We start from the raw sequence: 18960 nt of genomic DNA on the forward strand, positions 1-18960 counted from the left end.
GCTGTCCCCAGGTGCCCCCAGGTGTCCCCTCACCCCGTCCCCTGTCCCCGCAGCCAACCTCCCTCCGACGCTGGCCAAGTCCCAGGTGTCCCCAGGTGTCCCCAGGTGTCCCCAGGTGTCCCCTCACCCCGTCCCCTGTCCCCGCAGCCAACCTCCCTCTGACGCTGGCCAAGTCCCAGGTGTCCCCAGGTGTCCCCAGGTGTCCCCAGGTGTCCCCTCACCCCGTCCCCTGTCCCCGCAGCCAACCTCCCTCCGACGCTGGCCAAGTCCCAGGTGTCCCCAGGTGTCCCCAGGTGTCCCCAGGTGTCCCCTCACCCCGTCCCCTGTCCCCGCAGCCAACCTCCCTCCGACGCTGGCCAAGTCCCAGGTGTCCCCAGGTGTCCCCAGGTGTCCCCAGGTGTCCCCTCACCCCGTCCCCTGTCCCCGCAGCCAACCTCCCTCCGACGCTGGCCAAGTCCCAGGTGTCCCCAGGTGTCCCCAGGTGTCCCCAGGTGTCCCCTCACCCCGTCCCCTGTCCCCGCAGCCAACCTCCCTCTGACGCTGGCCAAGTCCCAGGTGTCCCCAGGTGTCCCCAGGTGTCCCCAGGTGTCCCCTCACCCCGTCCCCTGTCCCCGCAGCCAACCTCCCTCCGACGCTGGCCAAGTCGCAGGTGAGCAGCGTGCGGAAGAACCTGAAGCTGCACCTGCTGAGCGTGCTGCGGCACCCGTCGTCGGGCGACTTCCAGCCGCAGATCACCACGCTGCTGGTGGACCTGGGCACGCCGCAGGCCGAGATCGCGCGCAGCACGCCCAGCCCGCGCGACGCCCGCAAGCGGCCCCGCGACGAGCCCGACGCCGCGCTCAAGAAGATGAAGATCGGTGGGTGACGCTGGGGGACAGCGCCGTCGCCTGCCCCGGGGTGATGTCAGTGTCACCTTTCCCCTGGTGGCGTCGGTGTCACCATCCCCGTGGTGGTGTTGGTGTCACCTCTCCTGTGGTGATAGCGGTGTCACCTGCCCCTTGATGATATCGGTGTCACCTGCCCCTTGGTGATATCGGTGTCACCTGCCCCGTGGTGATGTCAGTGTCACCTTTCCCTTGGTGGCATCGGTGTCACCATCCCCGTGGTGGTGTTGGTGTCACCTTTCCCGTGGTGATATCGGTGTCACCTGCCCCATGGTGGCATTGGTGGCACCTCCCTTGTGGTAACATTGGTGTCACCTTCCCCATGGTGGTGTTGGTGTCACCTCTCCTGTGGTGATATCGGTGTCACCTGCCCCATGGTGGTGTTGGTGTCACCTTCCCCATGGTGGCATTGGTGTCACCTGCTCTGTGGTGGCATCGGTGTCGCCTGCCCCATGGTGATATCAATGTCACCTTTCCCCTGGTGGCATCGGTGTAACCATCCCCGTGGTGGCATCGGTGTCACTTTCCCTATAGTGGCATTGGTGTCACCTCCCTTGTGGTAGCATTGGTGTCACCTTCCCCATGGTGGCATTGGTGTCACCTCCTCTGTGGTGGCATCGGTGTCACCTGCCCCATGGTGGTATCGGTGTCACCTTCCCCATGGTGGTGTTGGTGTCATCTCCCTGTGGTGGCATTGGTGTCACCTGCTCTGTGGTGGCATCGGTGTCGCCTGCCCCATGGTGATATCAATGTCACCTTTCCCCTGGTGGCATCAGTGTCACCATCCCCATGGTGGCATCAGTGTCACCTTCCCCATGGTGGCCTTGGTGTCACCTCTCCCGTGGTGGCCTTGGTGTCACTTCTCTGGTGGCATCACCATCACCTTCCCTGTGGTGGCATCAGTGTCACCTTCCCCATGGTGACATCGCCATCACCTTCCCCATGGTGGCATCGGTGTCACCTCCTCTGTGGTGGCATCATTGTCACCTCCCCCGTGGTGGCATCGGTGTCACCTCCCCCGTGGCGGCAGTGGTGGCCATCACGTGGTCCCGGTGGCCTCGTGGAGACACCGGGGACAACGTGGTGGCACTAAACCCCCACAACGTCACCCCGGTGTCACCCAGGGTCCTTCTGGGGACAGTTGGTGACATTAACCCCGCCCTTGGTCCCTTCCTGGTGCCACCCCAGGAGGACAGGGGACATTAAACGTCCCTCAGGTCCTGCGGGTGACCCTGTGAGGACACCGGCGACGTTTGGGGACACCAAGCCACCCCTCGGGGACCTTCGGGTGACGCCGCCGTGTCCCCCCCCCCAGAGCCACCCCTGGGCGAGGACGACGAGGACAAGGACCTGGAGGCGCCGGCGGTGGCCGTGGCCAAAGTGGCCGGAGCGGTCACTGTCCCCTCGGACACGGACATCACGGCCGAGTTCCTGCAGCCGCTGCTGACCCCCGAGAACGTGGCCAACCTGGTCAGGAGAGGACATCATCGGCCTTGGGGACACTCTGGGGACACTCTGGGGACACTCTGGGGGGGTGGCACCTGTCCCCAACCTGGTCAGGAGGGGACACTGGCCTTGGGGACACCTTGGGGGACAGTTTTGGAGTCTCCAAGGCATTTTTGGGTCCCCTGAGGTGATTTTGGGTCCCCCGAGGTGTTTTTGAGTCCCCTGAGGTGTTTTTGGGTTCCCCGAGCTGTTTTTGGGTTCCCTGAGGCCCTTTTGGGTTCCCCGAGGTGATTTTGGGTTCCCTGAGATGATTTTGGGTTCCCCGAGGTGTTTTTGGGTTCCCCGAGGTGTTTTTGGGTCCCCCGAGGTGTTTTTGGGTTCCCCAAGGCCATTTTGGTTCCCCCGAGGTGTTTTTGGTTCCCCCGAGGTGTTTTTTGGTTTCCCCGAGGTGTTTTTGGGTCCCCCGAGGTGTTTTTGAGTCCCCCGAGGTGTTTTTGGGTCCCCCGAGGTGTTTTTGGGTTCTCCGAGGCCATTTTGGGTCCCCCGAGGTGATTTTGGGTCCCCCGAGGTGATTTTGGGTTCCCCGAGGTGATTTTGGGTCCCCCGAGGTGTTTTTGGGTTCCCCGAGGTGTTTTTGGGTTCCCCGAGGCCATTTTTGGGCTCCCTGAGGTGATTTTTTTTGTCCCCAGGTGCTGATCAGCATGGTGTACCTGCCCGAGGCCATGCCCGCCTCCTTCCAGGCCACCTACACGCCGGTGGAGTCCGCGGGCACCGAGGCGCAGATCAAGCACCTGGCGCGGCTGATGGCCACGCAGATGACGGCGGCCGGGCTGGGGCCAGGTCAGGGGACGGCCCGGGGACAGCCCGGGGACATCGGGGACATCGGGGACGCGGCCACGGGCCCGGGGGATGGCGGGAATCGGGGTGGGATTGGGGGATCGGGTGGGATTTGGGGTTCGGGGTCACCTGGTTGGGTTTTGGGGTCACCTGGTTGGGTTTGGGGTCACCTGGTTGGGGTTTTGGCTCCGAGGAGGGGCAAGAATTCCCCACCATCCCATTCCCACCATCCCATTCCCACCATTCCCAAACCCCGTTCCCACCCCATCCCCACTGTTCCAAGCCCATTCCCATAATTCCAAGCCCACTCCAGCCCCATTTCCCACTGTCCCAATCCCATTCCCACCATCCCAATCCCACTCCGACCCCATTCCCATCATTCCAATCCCATTTCCCACCATCCTAAAACCACTCCAACCCCATTCCCACCATTCCCAGCCCATTCCCACCACTCCAATCCCATCCCCACCGTCCCAAACCCGCCCCAAACCCACTCCAAGCCCATTCCCACCATCCCAAACCTGCTCCAATCCCACCCCAATCCCACCCCAATCCCATTCCCACCACCCCAACCCCACCCCATTCCCACCCCAGCCCCATTCCCGCCACCCCATCCCCATCTCCCACCATCCCAAACCCGCTCCAGTCCCACCCCAATCCCACCCCAATCCCATTCCCACCACTCCAAACCCATTCCCACCATCCCAAACCTGCTCCAATCCCGCTCCAATCCCACCCCAATCCCACCCCAGCCCCATTCCCACCCCATCCCCATCTCCCCCCACCCCATCCCCATCTCCCACCCCCCATCCCCATCTCCCGCCATCCCAAACCCGCTCCATTCCCACCCCAGCCCCATTCCCACCACCCCAGCCCCATTCCCACCCCAGCCCCATTCCCACCACTGCAGCTCCATTTCCCATGATCCCAATCCCACCCCATCCCCGTCTCCCGCCGTCCCAAACCCGCTCCAATCCCACCCCAATCCCACCCCAGCCCCATCTCCCACCCCCCCATCCCCATTCCCACCACCCCAATCCCATCTCCCACCATCCCAAACCCGCTCCAATCCCACCCCAATCCCATTCCCACCCCAGCCCCATTCCCACCCCAGCCCCATTCCCACCCCAACCCCATCTCCCACCCCACCATCCCCATCTCCCACATCCCAAACCCGCTCCAATCCCACCCCAGCCCCATTCCCACCCCAGCCCCATTCCCACCCCAGCCCCATTCCCACCCCAACCCCATTCCCACCCCCCATCCCCATCTCCCACATCCCAAACCCGCTCCAATCCCACCCCAGCCCCATTCCCACCCCAGCCCCATTCCCACCACTGCAGCTCCATTTCCCATGATCCCAATCCCACCCCATCCCCATCTCCCACCATCCCAAACCCGCTCCAATCCCACTCCATCCCCATTCCCCCCACCCCAATCCCGTTCCCGCCACCCCAGCCCCATTCCCACCATCCCAATCCCACCCCATCCCCATTCCCACCATCCCAATCCCACCCCATCCCCATTCCCCCCACCCCATCCCCATTCCCACCACCCCAATCCCATTCCCACTCCCCATCCCCATCTCCCACCATCCCAAACCCGCTCCCCGTCCCGTTTCCCAGGCGTGGAGCAGACGAAGCTGCTGCGGGAGGAGCCCAAGGAGGAGAAGGTGGCCAAGCCGGACGCGGTGCTGATCAAGCGGCGCCTGTCGGCGCTGGGCCAGGGCCAGGCCATCGCCGTGCTGGGCGCCCACGGCTCGGCCGCCGCGCTGCTGGACGAGACGCCGCAGGCCAAGCGCCGGCCCGAGCCCATCATGCCGGCCACGCAGCCCCGGTCAGCGGCCCCGGGGGGTCGGGATGGGATTTGGGGTTTTTGGGGTCAGTTTTGGGGTTTTTGGGGTCAGTTTTGGGTTTTTTTGGGGTCAGTTTTGGGGTTCTGGGGTCAGTTTTGGGGTCAGTTTTGGGGTTTCTGGGGTCAGTTTTGGGGTTTTGGGGTCAGTTTTGGGGTTCTGGGGTCAGTTTTGGGGTCAGTTTTGGGGTTTTTGGGGTCAGTTTTGGGGTTTCTGGGGTCAGTTTTGGGGTCAGTTTTGGGTTTTTTTGGGGTCAGTTTTGGAGTTTAGGGGTCAGTTTTGGGTTTTTTTGGGGTCAGTTTTGGGGTCAGTTTTGGGGTTTTGGGGTCAGTATTGGGGTCAGTTTTGGGGCTTTGGGGTCAGTTTTGGGGTTCTGGGGTCAGTTTTGGGTTTTTTTGGGGTCAGTTTTGGGGTGGATGTTGGTCCCGAGGGATCCCAGCAGGATTTGGGCTGGGATTTGGGGTTTTGGGGTCGATTTTGGGGTGGGTTTTGGGATTCTGGTGGTGGTTGGGGTTTGGGGACGAGACGCCGCAGGCCAAGCGCCGGCCCGAGCCCATCATGCCGGCCACGCAGCCCCGGTCAGCGGCCCCGGGGGGTCGGGATGGGATTTGGGGTTTTGGGGTCGATTTTGGGGTTTTGGGGTCAGTTTTGGGGTTTCTGGGGTCAGTTTTGGGGTTTCTGGGGTCAGTTTGGAGTTTTGGGGTCAGTTTTGGGGTTTCTGGGGTCAGTTTGGAGTTTTGGGGTCAGTTTTGGGGTTTTGGGGTCAGTTTTGGCATTTTGGGGTCAGTTTTGGGGTTTTGGGGTCAGTTTTGGAGTTCTGGGGTCAGTTTTGGGTTTTTTTGGGGTCAGTTTTGGAGTTTTGGGGTCAGTTTTGGAGTTTTGGGGTCAGTTTTGGAGTTTTGGGGTCAGTTTTGGGGTCAGTTTTGGGGTTTTGGGGTCAGTTTTGGAGTTCTGGGGTCAGTTTTGGCGTCTTGGGGTCAGTTTTGGGTTTTTTTGGGGTCAGTTTTGGGGTGGGTGTTGTTCCCGAGGGATCCCAGCAGGATTTGGGCTGGGATTTGGGGTTTTGGGGTCGATTTTGGGGTGGGTTTTGGGATTCTGGTGGTGGTTGGGGTTTGGGGACGAGACGCCGCAGGCCAAGCGCCGGCCCGAGCCCATCATGCCGGCCACGCAGCCCCGGTCAGCGGCCCCGGGGGGTCGGGATGGGATTTGGGGTTTTGGGGTCGATTTTGGGGTTTTGGGGTCGGTTTTGGGGTCAGTTTTGGGGTTCTGGGGTCAGTTTTGGGGTCAGTTTTGGGTTTTTCTGGGGTCAGTTTTGGGGTTTTTGGGGTCAGTTTGGGAGTTTTGGGGGTCAGTTTTGGGGTTTCTGGGGTCAGTTTGGAGTTTTGGGGTTAGTTTTGGAGTTTTGGGGTCAGTTTTGGGGTCAGTTTTGGGGTCAGTTTGGAGTTTTGGGGTCAGTTTTGGCGTTTTGGGGTCAGTTTTGGGGTTTTGGGGTCAGTTTTGGCGTTTTGGGGTCAGTTTTGGAGTTTTGGGGTCAGTTTTGGGGTTTTTGGGGTCAGTTTTGGCATTTTGGGGTCAGTTTTGGGGTTTTTGGGGTCAGTTTTGGGGTTTTGGGGGATCAGTTTTGGCGTTTTGGGGTCAGTTTGGAGTTTTGGGGTCAGTTTTGGAGTTCTGGGGTCAGTTTTGGCGTCTTGGGGTCAGTTTTGGCTTTTTTGGGGTCAGTTTTGGGGTGGGTGTTGTTCCCGAGGGATCCCAGCAGGATTTGGGCTGGGATTTGGGGTTTTTGGGGTCGATTTTGGGGTGGGTTTTGGGATTCTGGTGGTGGTTGGGGTTTGGGGACGAGACGCCGCAGGCCAAGCGCCGGCCCGAGCCCATCATGCCGGCCACGCAGCCCCGGTCAGCGGCCCCGGGGGGTCGGGATGGGATTTGGGGTTTTTGGGGTCAGTTTTGGGGTTTTGGGGTCAGTTTTGGCATTTTGGGGTCAGTTTTGGGGTTTTGGGGTCAGTTTTGGGGTTTTGGGGGATCAGTTTTGGCGTTTTGGGGTCAGTTTGGAGTTTTGGGGTCAGTTTTGGGGTTTTGGGGTCAGTTTTGGAGTTTTGGGGTCAGTTTTGGAGTTCTGGGGTCAGTTTTGGCGTCTTGGGGTCAGTTTTGGGTTTTTTTGGGGTCAGTTTTGGGGTGGGTGTTGTTCCCGAGGGATCCCAGCAGGATTTGGGCTGGGATTTGGGGTTTTGGGGTCGATTTTGGGGTGGGTTTTGGGATTCTGGTGGTGGTTGGGGTTTGGGGACGAGACGCCGCAGGCCAAGCGCCGGCCCGAGCCCATCATGCCGGCCACGCAGCCCCGGTCAGCGGCCCCGGGGGGTCGGGATGGGATTTGGGGTTTTGGGGTCAGTTTTGGGGTTTTGGGGTCAGTTTTGGGTTTTTTTGGGGTCAGTTTTGGGGTCAGTTTTGGAGTTTTGGGGTCAGTTTTGGGTTTTTTTGGGGTCAGTTTTGGGGTCAGTTTTGGAGTTTTGGGGTCAGTTTTGGGTTTTTTTGGGGTCAGTTTTGGGGTCAGTTTTGGCGTTTTGGGGTCAGTTTTGGGGCTTTGGGGTCAGTTTTGGGGGTTTCTGGGGTCAGTTTTGGGGTCAGTTTTGGGTTTTTCTGGGGTCAGTTTTGGGGTTTTTGGGGTCAGTTTGGGAGTTTTGGGGGTCAGTTTTGGGGTTTCTGGGGTCAGTTTGGAGTTTTGGGGTCAGTTTTGGAGTTTTGGGGTCAGTTTTGGGGTCAGTTTTGGAGTTTTGGGGTCAGTTTTGGGGTTTTTGGGGTCAGTTTTGGGGTTTTGGGGGATCAGTTTTGGCGTTTTGGGGTCAGTTTGGAGTTTTGGGATCAGTTTTGGTGTTTTGGGATCAGTTTTGGAGTTTTGGGGTCAGTTTTGGGGTCAGTTTTGGGGTCAGTTTTGGGGTTTTGGGATCAGTTTTGGGGTTTTGGGGTCAGTTTTGGGGTCAGTTTGGAGTTTTGGGGTCAGTTTTGGGTTTTTTTGGGATCAGTTTTGGAGTTTTGGGATCAGTTTTGGAGTTTTGGGATCAGTTTTGGGGTTTCTGGGGTCAGTTTTGGGGTCAGTTTTGGAGTTTTGGGGTCAGTTTTGGGGTCAGTTTTGGGGTTTTGGGATCAGTTTTGGAGTTTCTGGGGTCAGTTTTGGGGTCAGTTTTGGAGTTTTGGGATCAGTTTTGGGGTCAGTTTTGGGGTTTTGGGATCAGTTTTGGAGTTTCTGGGGTCAGTTTTGGGGTCAGTTTTGGAGTTTTGGGATCAGTTTTGGCGTTTTGGGGTCAGTTTGGAGTTTTGGGATCAGTTTTGGAGTTTTGGTGTCAGTTTTGGGGTGGGTGTTGGTCCTGAGGGGATCCTGAGGGGGTTTGGTGCCTATAGATCCCGTTGATCCCATGGATCCTGTTGATCCCGATCCCGTTCCCCCGGCTCCCGTTCCCACGGATGTCTCCCGTCGATCCCGCAGGCTGTCGGGCGCGGGCGGCCGTAAGAAGGTCTTCCGGCTCAGCGAGGTGCTGAAGCCGCTCAGCGAGGTGCAGGTGGAGAAGCTCAAGCTCGGCGCCGTGCGGCGCATCCTGCGCGCCGAGAGGGCCGTGGCCGCCAGCGGGGCCGCGCAGGTGACGGGGACGCACCTGGGGACGCACCTGGGAGACACCTGAGATACATGGGGACGCACCTGAGACGTGGGACACACCTGGGGACACACCTGGGATACACGGGGACACACCTGGGCACACCTGGGATACATGGGGACACACCTGGGATACACGGGGACACACCTGGGCACACCTGGGCACACCTGGGATACACCCGGGACATGTGGGACACACCTGGGCACACCTGGGATACATGGGGACACACCTGGGCACACCCAGGATACACCCGGGACATGTGGGACACACCTGGGGACACACCTGGGGTACACCTGGGACATGTGGGACACACCTGGGGACACACCTGGGCACACCTGGGATACACCTGGGACATGTGGGACACACCTGGGCACACCTGGGACATGTGGGACACACCTGGGGACAGCTGAGGTACCTGGGGATACACCTGGGGACACACCTGGGATACACCCAGGATACCCCCATAAGTCCCCTGGAAGTACCCCCAGGGAACCCTTGAGTGACCACTGACTGACCATTGAGTGACCATTGAGTGACCATACAATGACCACTGAGTGACCCCTGAATGACCTTTGGCCGACCCCTGGCCTGGCAGGTGACGCAGTTCCAGTAACCCTTGAGTGACCGTTGAGTAACTCTTGAATGACCATTGAGTGACCCTTGAGTAATCATTGAGTAACGGTTGAGTGACCACTGAATGACCATTGAGTGACCACTGAGTGACCCCTGAATGACCTTTGGCCACCTCCCGCAGGCCCGGGTGAAGATCCTGGCCTCCCTGGTGACACCATTTGAGTGACCCTTGAGTGACCATTGAGTAACCCTTGAGTGACCCTCGAGTAACCATTGAGTAACGGTTGAGTGACCACTGAATGACCATTGAGTGACCACTGAGTGACCACTGAATGACCTTTGGCCACCCCCGCAGGCCCGCGTGAAGATCCTGGCCTCCCTGGTGACACCATTTGAGTGACCCTTGAGTGACCATTGAGGAACCCTTGACTAATTCCTTGAGTAACCATATAATGACCATTGAGTGACCAGTGAATGACCACTGAGTGACCCCTGAATGACCTTTGGCCACCTCCCGCAGGCCCGGGTGAAGATCCTGGCCTCCCTGGTGACGCAGTTCGAGGTGCCCCTCAAGGGCGAGGTGCTCTCCTTCATCCTGGACGACGTGCGGGGCCGCCTGGACCTGGCCTTCGCCTGGCTCTTCCAGGAGTACAACGCTCACCTGGCCCGCGGCGGCCCCGGCGGCCTGGAGCGCTACGACGAGTGTCTGATCGGGCTGCTGGCCGGGCTGCAGGAGAAACCCGACCAGAAGGACGGGTAGGGGACACTGGGGACACCCCCGGGGACATCAGAGGTGGGATGGGGGCGCTGGGGTTGGGTTGGTGTCACCAAGATTGGGTTGGTGTCACCAGGGTTGGGTTGGTGCCATTGAGGTTGGGTTGGTGCCATTGAGGTTGGGTTGGTGTCACCGGGGTTGGGTTGGTGTCCCCAAGATTGGGTTGGTGTCACCAGGATTGGGCTGGTGCCATTGGGGTTGAGTTGGTGTCACCAGGGTTGGGTTGGTGTCACTAAGGTTGGGTTGGTGTCACCAGGGTTGGGTTGGTGTCACCAGGGTTGGGTTGGTGTCACCAGGGTTGGGTTGGTGCCATTGGGGTTGGGTTGGTGTCACCAGGGTTGGGTTGGTGCCATTGGGGTTGGGTTGGTGTCACCAGGGTTGGGTTGGTGTCACCAGGGTTGGGTTGGTGCCATTGGGGTTGGGTTGGTGTCACCACGGTTGAGTTGGTGTCACCAAGGTTGGGTTGGTGCCATTGGGGTTGGGTTGGTGCCATTGAGGTTGGGTTGGTGTCACCAGGGTTGGGTTGGTGTCACCAAGGTTGGGTTGGTGCCATTGGGGTTGGGTTGGTGCCATTGAGGTTGGGTTGGTGTCACCAGGGTTGGGTTGGTGTCACCAAGGTTGGGTTGGTGTCACCAGGGTTGGGTTGGTGTCACCAGGGTTGGGTTGGTGCCATTGGGGTTGGGTTGGTGCCATTGAGGTTGGGTTGGTGTCACCAGGGTTGGGTTGGTGTCACCAAGGTTGGGTTGGTGTCACCAGGGTTGGGTTGGTGTCACCAGGGTTGGGTTGGTGCCATTGGGGTTGGGTTGGTGCCATTGAGGTTGGGTTGGTGTCACCAGGGTTGGGTTGGTGCCATTGGGGTTGAGTTGGTGTCACCAAGGTTGGGTTGGTGTCACCAAGGTTGGATTGGTGCCATTGGGGTTGGGTTGGTGTCACCAAGGTTGGGTTGGTGTCACCAGGGTTGGGTTGGTGTCACCAAGGTTGGATTGGTGCCATTGGGGTTGGGTTGGTGTCACCAAGGTTGGGTTGGTGTCACCAAGGTTGGGTTGGTGTCACCAAGGTTGGGTTGGTGCCATTGGGGTTGGGTTGGTGTCACCAGGGTTGGGCTTGTGCCACCATAGTTGGGTTGGTGCCACCAGGACCAGGTTGGCTCCACCAGGACTGGGCCAGTACCTCCAGCTCCAGGATAGTGCCACCAAGCCTAGGACAGTGCCACCAGCACCTGTCCAGCTGCCACCCGTGCCATCCCAGGTGTCCCCAGGGACGTCCCAGAGCCATTAGGACCCGCCTGGTGCCACCTTTGGGGACAGAACAGTGCCACCACCCCCCAGGGCCACCCCCTGGGCGTGTCCCCACCCCGGTGACACCGGCGCTGTCCCCACAGGATCTTCACCAAGGTGGTGCTGGAGGCGCCGCTGATCACCGAGAGCGCCCTCGAGGTCATCCGCAAGTACTGCGAGGACGAGGTGGGGACACGGACGGGGACACCGGGAGGGGACACGGGGAGGTGGCACATGGAGGTGACCACCTGGAGGTGACACGTGGAGGTGACACTAGGACACCAGTGGAGGTGACACCAGGTGGGGAGGTGGAGGTGACATGGGGGGGAGGTGGCACCTGGAGATGACACGTGGAGGTGACAGTTGAGGTGACAACCTGGAGGTGACACCTGGAGGTGACACGTAAAGGTGGCACCCAGAGGTGACACCACAGCAGACCCACAGAGGTGACACCTGGAGGTGACACCAGGTGGGGAGGCGCCACCCCCAGGTGACACAGGTGTCCCCACAGAGCCACGCCTACCTGGGCATGTCCACACTGCGGGATCTGATCTCCAGGTGCCCAGAGGTGACACCCAGAGGTGACACCAGTAGAGCCATGGAGATGACACAAGGAGGTGACACCAGGTGGGGAGGTGGAGGTGACACAGGGAGGTGACACCCAGAGGTGACACCTGGAGATGACACGGGGAGGTGACACCAGGTGGGAAGGTGGAGGTGACACCCAGAGGTGACACCTGGAAATGATACGGGGAGGTGACACAGGGAGGTGACACCAGGTGGGAAGGTGGAGGTGACGTGGAGGAGGTGACACCTGGAGATGGCACCTGAAGACCCGTGGAGGCGCCACCCCCAGGTGTCACCCCCAGGTGACACAGGTGTCCCCGCAGAGCCGCACCTACCTGGGCATGTCCACGCTGCGGGACCTGATCTTCAAGCGCCCCTCGCGGCAGTTCCAGTACCTGCACGTGCTGCTGGACCTGAGCTCCCACGAGAAGGACAAGGTGGGCACACCTGGACGGCTGGGGGGGATTTCCGGGGGCTCCCGAAGGGATCTTGGGGTGACATGGGTGACCCTCAGGTGACACAGGTGACACGCAGGTGACACAGGTGTTTCCCCAGGTGCGGCAGCAGGCGCTGCTGTTCATCAAGTGCATGTAACACATGTCACAGGTCACACACACAGGTGACACAGATCACACAGGTGATACAGGTGACACACACAGGTGGCACAGGTGAGACGCACAGGTAGCAGGTGACACACAGGTGGCACAGGTGTTTCCCCAGGTGACACAGGTGTCCCCCAGGTGTGGCAGCGGGCACTGCAGTTCATCAAGCGCATGTAACACATGACACAGGTGACACACACAGGTGCCACAGATCACACAGGTGATACAGGTGACACACACAGGTGACACAGGTGTCCCCAAGGTGACACAGGTGTCCCCCAGGTGCGGCAGCAGGCGCTGCTGTTCATCAGGCGCATGTAACACATGACACAGGTGACACACACAGGTGCCACAGATCACACAGGTGATACAGGTGACACACACCGGTGGCACAGGTGAGACGCACAGGTAGCAGGTGACACACAGGTGACACAGGTGTCCCCAAGGTGACACAGGTGTCCCCCAGGTGCGGCAGCAGGCGCTGCTGTTCATCAGGCGCATGTAACACATGACACAGGTGACACACACAGGTGCCACAGATCACACAGGTGACACACAGGTGATACAGGTGAGACACACAGGTGGCACAGGTGTCCCCAAGGTGACACAGGTGTCCCCCAGGTGCCGCAGCAGGCGCTGCTGTTCATCAAGCGCATGTAACACTTGACACAGGTGACACACAGGTGATGCAGGTGACACACAGGTGATACAGGTGACACACACAGGTGGCACTGGTGTTTCCCCAGGTGGCACAGGTGTCCCCCAGGTGCGGCAGCAGGTGCTGCTGTTCATCAAGCGCATGTAACACTTGGCACAGGTGACACACACAGGTGCCACAGATCACACAGGTGACACACACAGGTGCCACAGATCACACAGGTGACACAGGTGACACACACAGGTGACACAGGTGTCCCTCAGGTGACACAGGTGTCCCCCAGGTGCGGCAGCAGGCGCTGCTGTTCATCAAGCGCATGTAACACATGACACAGGTGACACACACAGGTGCCACAGATCACACAGGTGATACAGGTGACACGCACAGGTGACACAGGTGTCCCCCAGGTGACCCCCAGGTGTCCCCCAGGTGCGGCAGCAGGCGCTGCTGTTCATCAAGCGCATGTACGAGAAGGAGCAGCTGCGCGAGTACGTGGAGAAGTTCGCCCTGAATTACCTGCAGCTCCTGGTGCACCCCAACCCGCCCTCCGTGCTCTTCGGCGCCGACAAGGACACAGGTGAGACGCCCCAAATCCCGAAAACTCCAGCCCAATCCCAAAGGTTTTACGGGAAATCCGGAATATTTTAGGGGGAGATCCCGGATTTTCCGTGGGAAATGTCGAATGTGCTGTGGGAATCCTGATTATTCTCTGGGAGATCCTAAATATTTTCGGTGAAATCCTAAATATTTTATGAGAAATCCCAAATATTTTATGGAAATCCCAAGTGGTTTATGGAAATCTGAAATACTAAATGGAAAATCCTGAATATTTTAGGGGAATCCCAAATATTTTATGAGAAATCCTAAATATTTTATGAGAAATCCCAAATATTTTATGGGAAATCCCAAATATTTTATGGAAATCCCAAGTGGTTTATGGAAATCTGAAATACTAAATGGAAAATCCTGCATATTTTAGGGGAATCCCAAATATTTTATGGGAAATCCCAAATATTTTATGGGAAAGTTGAGTCTTCAACTGGCCCATTTTTCCTCATTTTTCACCCCATTTTTCCTCATTTTCACCCATTTTTCCTCATTTTCACCCATTTTTTCTCGTTCTCACCCCATTTTCCTCATTCTCACCCCGTTTTTTCTCATTTTCACCCATTTTTCCTCATTTTTCACCCCATTTTTCCTCATTTTCACCCCGTTATTTCTCGTTTTCACCCCATTTTTCCCGTTCTCTCCCCATTTTTGCTCATTTTCACCCCGTTTTTTCTCATTTTCACCGCATTTTTTTTCTCATTTTCACCCCGTTTTTCCTCATTTTCACCCCGTTATTTCTCGTTTTCACCCCATTTTTGTCACCTTGTTGTCCCCAGAGGTGCCACCCTTAACCAGGTCGTTGCCAGTCCATTTTTTTCTTATTTTCACCCTGTTTTTTATTTTTTTCACCCCGTTTTTCCTCGTTCTCACCCCATTTTTCCTCGTTTTCACCCCATTTTTCCCGTTCTCTCCCCATTTTTCCTCATTTTCACCCCGTTTTTTCTCATTTTCACCCCGTTTTTTCTCATTTTCACCCCGTTTTTCCTCATTCTCACCCCATTTTTTCTCATTCTCACCCCGTTTTTTCTCATTATCTCCCCGTTTTTCCTCATTCTCACCCCATTTTTTCTCATTTTCACCCCGTTTTTTCTCATTTTCACCCCGTTTTTTCTCATTTTCTCCCCGTTTTTCCTCGTTCTCACCCCGTTTTTCCTCGTTCTCACCCCGTTCTGTGTCACCTTTGCCGTCCCCAGAGGTGGCGGCTCCCTGGACGGAGGAGACCATCAAGCAGTGCCTGTACCTGTACCTGGCCCTGCTGCCCCACAACCACAAGCTGATCCACGAGCTGGCCTCCGTCTACACCGAGGCCATCGCCGACATCAAGCGCACGGTGCTGCGCGTCATCGAGCAGCCCGTGAGTTGGGGACGGTTGGGGACACTGGGGACGTCCATTGGCGCCGTTGGAAGTCACTTTTCATGTGCCCGTCATCAATTAGTGGGGTCGGTTAATTGGGGAAGGTTTGGGGCAGTTGGGTGTCGCCATCCTGGAGGTCATTGAGCAGGTGGTTCAATGACATTCGGGGACATTTGGGATCATCTGGGGACAGTTGGGGACAGTTGGGGACACTGGGGACGTCCGTTGGCGCCGTGGGGAATCGCCCTTCATGTCCCCGTTATCAATTAGTGGAGTCGGTTAATTGGGGAAGGTTTGGGGCAGTTGGGTGTCGCCATCCTGGAGGTCATTGAGCAGGTGGTTCAGTGACATTCGGGGACATTTGAGATCTTCTGGGGACAGTTGGGGACACTGGGGACGTCCATTGGCGCCGTGGGGAATCGCCCTTCATGTCCCCGTTATCAATTAGTGGGGTCGGTTAATTGGGGAAGGTTTGGGGCAGTTGGGTGTCACCATCATGGAGGTCGTTGAACAGCTGGCGAGGGACATTTGGGGACATTTGGGGACATTTGGGATCATCTGGGGACATCTGGGGACAGTTGGGGACGCTGGGGATGTCCGTTGGCGCCGTTGGATGTCACTTTTCATGTCCCCGTCATCAATTAATGGGGTCAGTTAATTGGGGCAGTTGGGTGTCACCATCGTGGCGGTCATTGAGCAGGTGGTTCAGTGACATTTGGGGACATTTGGGATCTTCTGGGGACAGTTGGGGACAGTTGGGGACACTGGGGACGTCCATTGGCGCCGTGGGGAATTGCCCTTCATGTGCCCGTTATCAATTAGTGGGGTCGGTTAATTGGGGAAGGTTTGGGGCAGTTGGGTGTCACCATCATGGAGGTCGTTGAACAGCTGGCGAGGGACATTTGGGGACATTTGGGGACATTTGGCGTCATTGGGGACATCTGGGGACAGTTGGGGACGCTGGGGACGTCCGTTGGCGCCGTTGGATGTCACTTTTCATGTCCCCGTCATCAATTAATGGGGTCAGTTAATTGGGGCAGTTGGGTGTCACCATCATGGAGGTCATTGAGCAGGTGGTTCAATGACATTCGGGGACATTTGGGATCTTCTGGGGACAGTTGGGGACACTGGGGACGTCTGGGGAGGCCTCGTTTGGGTGTAAAAAAATCAGATTTTGGTGAAATTCCCGACTGAAATTTGGGAATTTTCTCCCGTTTTTGTCCAGATCCGCGGGATGGGGATGAACTCCCCGGAGCTGCTGCTGCTGGTGGAGAACTGTCCCAAGGGCGCCGAGACGCTGGTGACGCGCTGCCTGCACAGCCTGACCGACAAAGGTGACAGCCCTGTCCCCTCCCGGCGGTGACAAAGGTGACGGTGACACCAATGTCCCCTCCCGGCGGTGACAAAGGTGACGGTGACACCCCTGTGCCCTCCGGGTGACAGTGACAAAGGTGACAGTGACACCTCTGAGCCCTCCTGACAAAGGTGACAGTGACAAAGGTGACAGTGACACCAATGTGCCCTCCCGGCGGTGACAAAGGTGACGGTGACAGCCCTGTGCCCTCCTGGTGACAGTGACAGCCCTGTCCCCTCCCGGCGGTGACAAAGGTGACAGTGACAGCCCTGTGCCCTCCCGGCGGTGACAAAGGTGACAGTGACAGCCCTGTGCCCTCCTGGTGACAGTGGCAAAGGTGACAGTGATCTCCCCTCACGGGGGATCGATACCAGGTGACAATGACACCCATGTCCCCTCACTGGGGATTACACCAGGTGACAGTGACACCCGTGTCCCCTTGCCACGGGATGACACCAGGTGCCACCAGGTGACAGTGACAATGACACCCGTGTCCCCTCACTGGGGATTACACCAGGTGACAGTGACACCTGTGTCCCCTCACTGGGGATGACACCAGGTGACAATGACACCCGTGTCCCCTCACGGGGGATGACACCAGGTGACAGTGACACCCGTGTCCCCTCGCTGGGGGATGACACCAGGTGCCACCAGGTGACAATGACAGTGACAGTGACACCCGTGTCCCTTCATGGGGGATGACGCCAGGTGACAATGACACCCGTGTCCCCTCACTGGGGGATGACACCAGGTGACAATGACACCTGTGTCCCCTCACGGGGGATGACACCAGGTGCCACCAGGTGACAGTGACAATGACACCTGTGTCCCCTCACTGGGGGATGACACCAGGTGTCACCAGGTGACAATGACAGTGACACTGACACCCGTGTCCCCTCACTGGGGGATGACACCAAGTGTCACCAGGTGACCATGACAGTGACAGTGACACCCGTGTCCCCTCACTGGGGGATGACACCAGGTGTCACCAGGTGACAATGACAGTGACAGTGACACCCGTGTCCCCTCACTGGGGGATGACGCCAGGTGACAATGACACCCATGTCCCCTCGCTGGGGGATGACACCAGGTGTCACCAGGTGACAATGACAGTGACAGTGACACCCGTGTCCCCTCGCTGGGGGATGACGCCAGGTGACAATGACACCCGTGTCCCCGCAGTGCCGCCGTCCCCGGAGCTGGTGAAGCGCGTCCGCGACCTCTACCACAAGCGCCTGCCCGACGTCCGCTTCCTCATCCCCGTCCTCAACGGCCTGGAGAAGGTCAGGCCGGCCCCTGTCCCCTCCCCCGGCGTCCCCTGGCGTCCCCAGCGTCACCCAGTGTCACCCGGGTGTCACCTGGTGTCACCTGAGCGTCCCCGGGGCGGGTTGTGCTGCAGAAGGAGGTGATCCAGGCGCTGCCCAAGCTCATCAAGCTCAACCCCATCGTGGTCAAGGAGGTGTTCAACCGGCTGCTGGGGACACAGCACGGTGAGGGGACAAGGGACAGCCTGGGGATGGATTGGGGACAGCCTGGGGACAGTCTGGGGACAGCCTGGGGACAGCCTGGGGACAGTCTGGGGATGGATTGGGGACAAGGGACAGCCCTGGGGACAGTCTGGGGACAGTCTGGGGACAGCCTGGGGACAGCCTGGGGACAGCCTGGGGACATGAGGACAGTCTGGGGAAGGAGGTGTTCAACCGGCTGCTGGGGACACAGCACGGTGAGGGGACAAGGGACAGCCCTGGGGACAGCCTGGGGACAGCCTGGGGACAGTCTGGGGACAGCCTGGGGACATGGGGACAGTGGGGAAGGAGGTGTTCAACCGGCTGCTGGGGACACAGCACGGTGAGGGGACAAGGGACAGCCTGGGGACAGCCTGGGGACAGCCTGGGGACAGTCTGGAGACAGTCTGGGGACAGTCTGGGGACAGTGGGGAAGGAGGTGTTCAACCGGCTGCTGGGGGACACAGCACGGTGAGGGGACAAGGGACAGCCCTGGGGACAGCCTGGGGATGGATTGGGGACATGGGACAGCCTGGGGACAGTCTGGGGACAGTCTGGGGACAGCCTGGGGACATGGGGACAGTGGGGAAGGAGGAGTTCAACCGGCTGCTGGGGACACAGCACGGTGAGGGGACAAGGGACAGCCCTGGGGACAGTCTGGGGACAGCCTGGGGACAGCCTGGGGACAGTCTGGGGACAGTCTGGGGACAGCCTGGGGACAGCCTGGGGACAGCCTGGGGACATGGGGACAGATTGGGGATGTGGGGGCAGCCCTGGGGACAGTTGGGGGCAGACTGGGGTCATGGGGACATCCTGGGGTCATGGGGACAGATTGGGGACGTGGGGGCAGCCCTGGGGACAGTTGGGGACATCCTGGGGTCATGGGGACATCCTGGGGACATGGGGACAGATTGGGGACGTGGGGACAGCCCTGGGGACAGTTGGGGGCAGACTGGGGTCATGGGGACATCCTGGGGACATGGGGACAGATTGGGGACATGGGGGCAGCCCTGGGGACAGTTG

General features: G+C 58.9%; 1 protein-coding gene across 1 annotated transcript in view; it reads left to right on the forward strand.

Annotated features, from left to right (window-relative positions):
- The window catches only part of LOC136305837 (symplekin-like), a gene marked incomplete at its 5' end in the record, with an annotated part of 42399 nt that overhangs the window by 15341 nt on the left and 8098 nt on the right, over positions 1 to 18960 (forward strand). The window contains 13 exon segments of the mRNA XM_066209152.1: positions 618 to 857; positions 2200 to 2354; positions 3020 to 3170; positions 4793 to 5003; positions 8498 to 8648; positions 9757 to 9992; positions 11393 to 11474; positions 12179 to 12292; positions 13545 to 13692; positions 14918 to 15078; positions 16304 to 16412; positions 17615 to 17715; positions 17832 to 17922. Of these exon segments, the coding sequence (XP_066065249.1) occupies positions 618 to 857; positions 2200 to 2354; positions 3020 to 3170; positions 4793 to 5003; positions 8498 to 8648; positions 9757 to 9992; positions 11393 to 11474; positions 12179 to 12292; positions 13545 to 13692; positions 14918 to 15078; positions 16304 to 16412; positions 17615 to 17715; positions 17832 to 17922 (1950 nt within the window).

Source organism: Chamaea fasciata, unplaced genomic scaffold (genome assembly GCF_029207755.1).
Source record: "Chamaea fasciata isolate MVZ Bird 193981 ecotype frontalis unplaced genomic scaffold, bChaFas1.0.hap1 SCAF_693, whole genome shotgun sequence".
Classification (NCBI taxonomy): domain Eukaryota; kingdom Metazoa; phylum Chordata; class Aves; order Passeriformes; family Sylviidae; genus Chamaea; species Chamaea fasciata.